The sequence below is a fragment of the Aplysia californica genome, unplaced genomic scaffold, assembly GCF_000002075.1.
Source record: "Aplysia californica isolate F4 #8 unplaced genomic scaffold, AplCal3.0 scaffold00255, whole genome shotgun sequence".
Lineage (NCBI taxonomy): Eukaryota > Metazoa > Mollusca > Gastropoda > Aplysiida > Aplysiidae > Aplysia > Aplysia californica.
The window spans coordinates 493,620-494,644 of NW_004797525.1; the positions used below are offsets into that span (position 1 = coordinate 493,620).

The following is a 1,025-nucleotide window of genomic DNA, read 5'->3' on the forward strand; positions in this document are numbered from 1 at the left end:
CTCTCTCTTTCTCTCTCTCTCTCTCTCTCTCCAATTTTGACTTCTAAAAGGTACGGAAAGAACGAAACGTCTCTCTCCAATTTTGATTGAAATAACAAAAACCTGTCAATACTTTAGAACATGTCTACGTCGGCGTTCATACCCGTGTCTTGGAGAACTTTTGCACAATTTGTGGTGCAGAGGCTAAGCGCTTTCATGTCGCACGCAGGAGACTTGAGTTCGATTCCCGTGAGGGGAGAAATGCTATTGTTATCGAGTTAATCGGTCTTTCTGCTGCGATATCGTAGATCTATCCCTTTGAGCCTGTGTTGGCCCTGACAGGCAGGATCGAAGCCTGCTTCCAAAATGATCAATTTTGTAACGATTTGGGATTAAAAACTCCTACATTTAATTTTTTTTTAAACCTTAACTTCTTCATGTCTACACCGTACGGTCATACCCCTATCTGGGTGAACAATAAAATATGGAGTAACATAGCCCTTTGCTTAGGTTGTAACCAAATGCCTAGAGCTGTGTTCATACGAAAGTTGACGCTATAAAAAGGATAGTAATAAATATATTATCAAGTGCCTACCTGGACAATTCAAATTTGGCTGTCATTATGCGGTCAATGTTTTTTTTTCTCAGTTCACAATAACAGCAACAGGATATTTTCCTCAAACGTTATAATTATATTTTAAATCGAAACAACAACGCCTTTCCTTGTCGTTTTCCTACACAAGGTGAAAAAACCACCTTGATAGTCCACCCTCGTAGACTTCCACAGAAGGAGTAGTCTTCTCATCATCTCTTTTCTTAGTTTATATGATTGTTTCAGTTTTGTCAACTCATGCTGTTCTTGAGGTGGTGGAGTTTTTGACACAGCGGCTCTAGTTTCTGTTAGGTCTTTGAATGAAGGACAAAGCGGAGGATTCTGATTTAAAAAATGGACCATTAACCCTTTAACTCTTAGTTTAACTCTTTGTATATGCAACCTACAACAAAAACCACCCGACTGGTCCTTGGTCGAAAATTTCTCCCCCCCC

The 1,025-nt window shown here is 39.7% G+C and overlaps 1 protein-coding gene across 1 annotated transcript in view; it reads right to left on the reverse strand.

The window, feature by feature from the left end:
• The window catches only part of LOC101863822 (neprilysin-1), a gene marked incomplete in the record, with an annotated part of 31,164 nt that extends 30,396 nt beyond the window's left edge, over window positions 1–768 (reverse strand). Inside the window, 1 exon segment of the mRNA XM_013083793.1 lies at window positions 575–768. Within this exon segment, the coding sequence (XP_012939247.1) occupies window positions 575–600 (26 nt within the window).
• Between the last annotated feature and the right edge of the window lie 257 nt (window positions 769–1,025).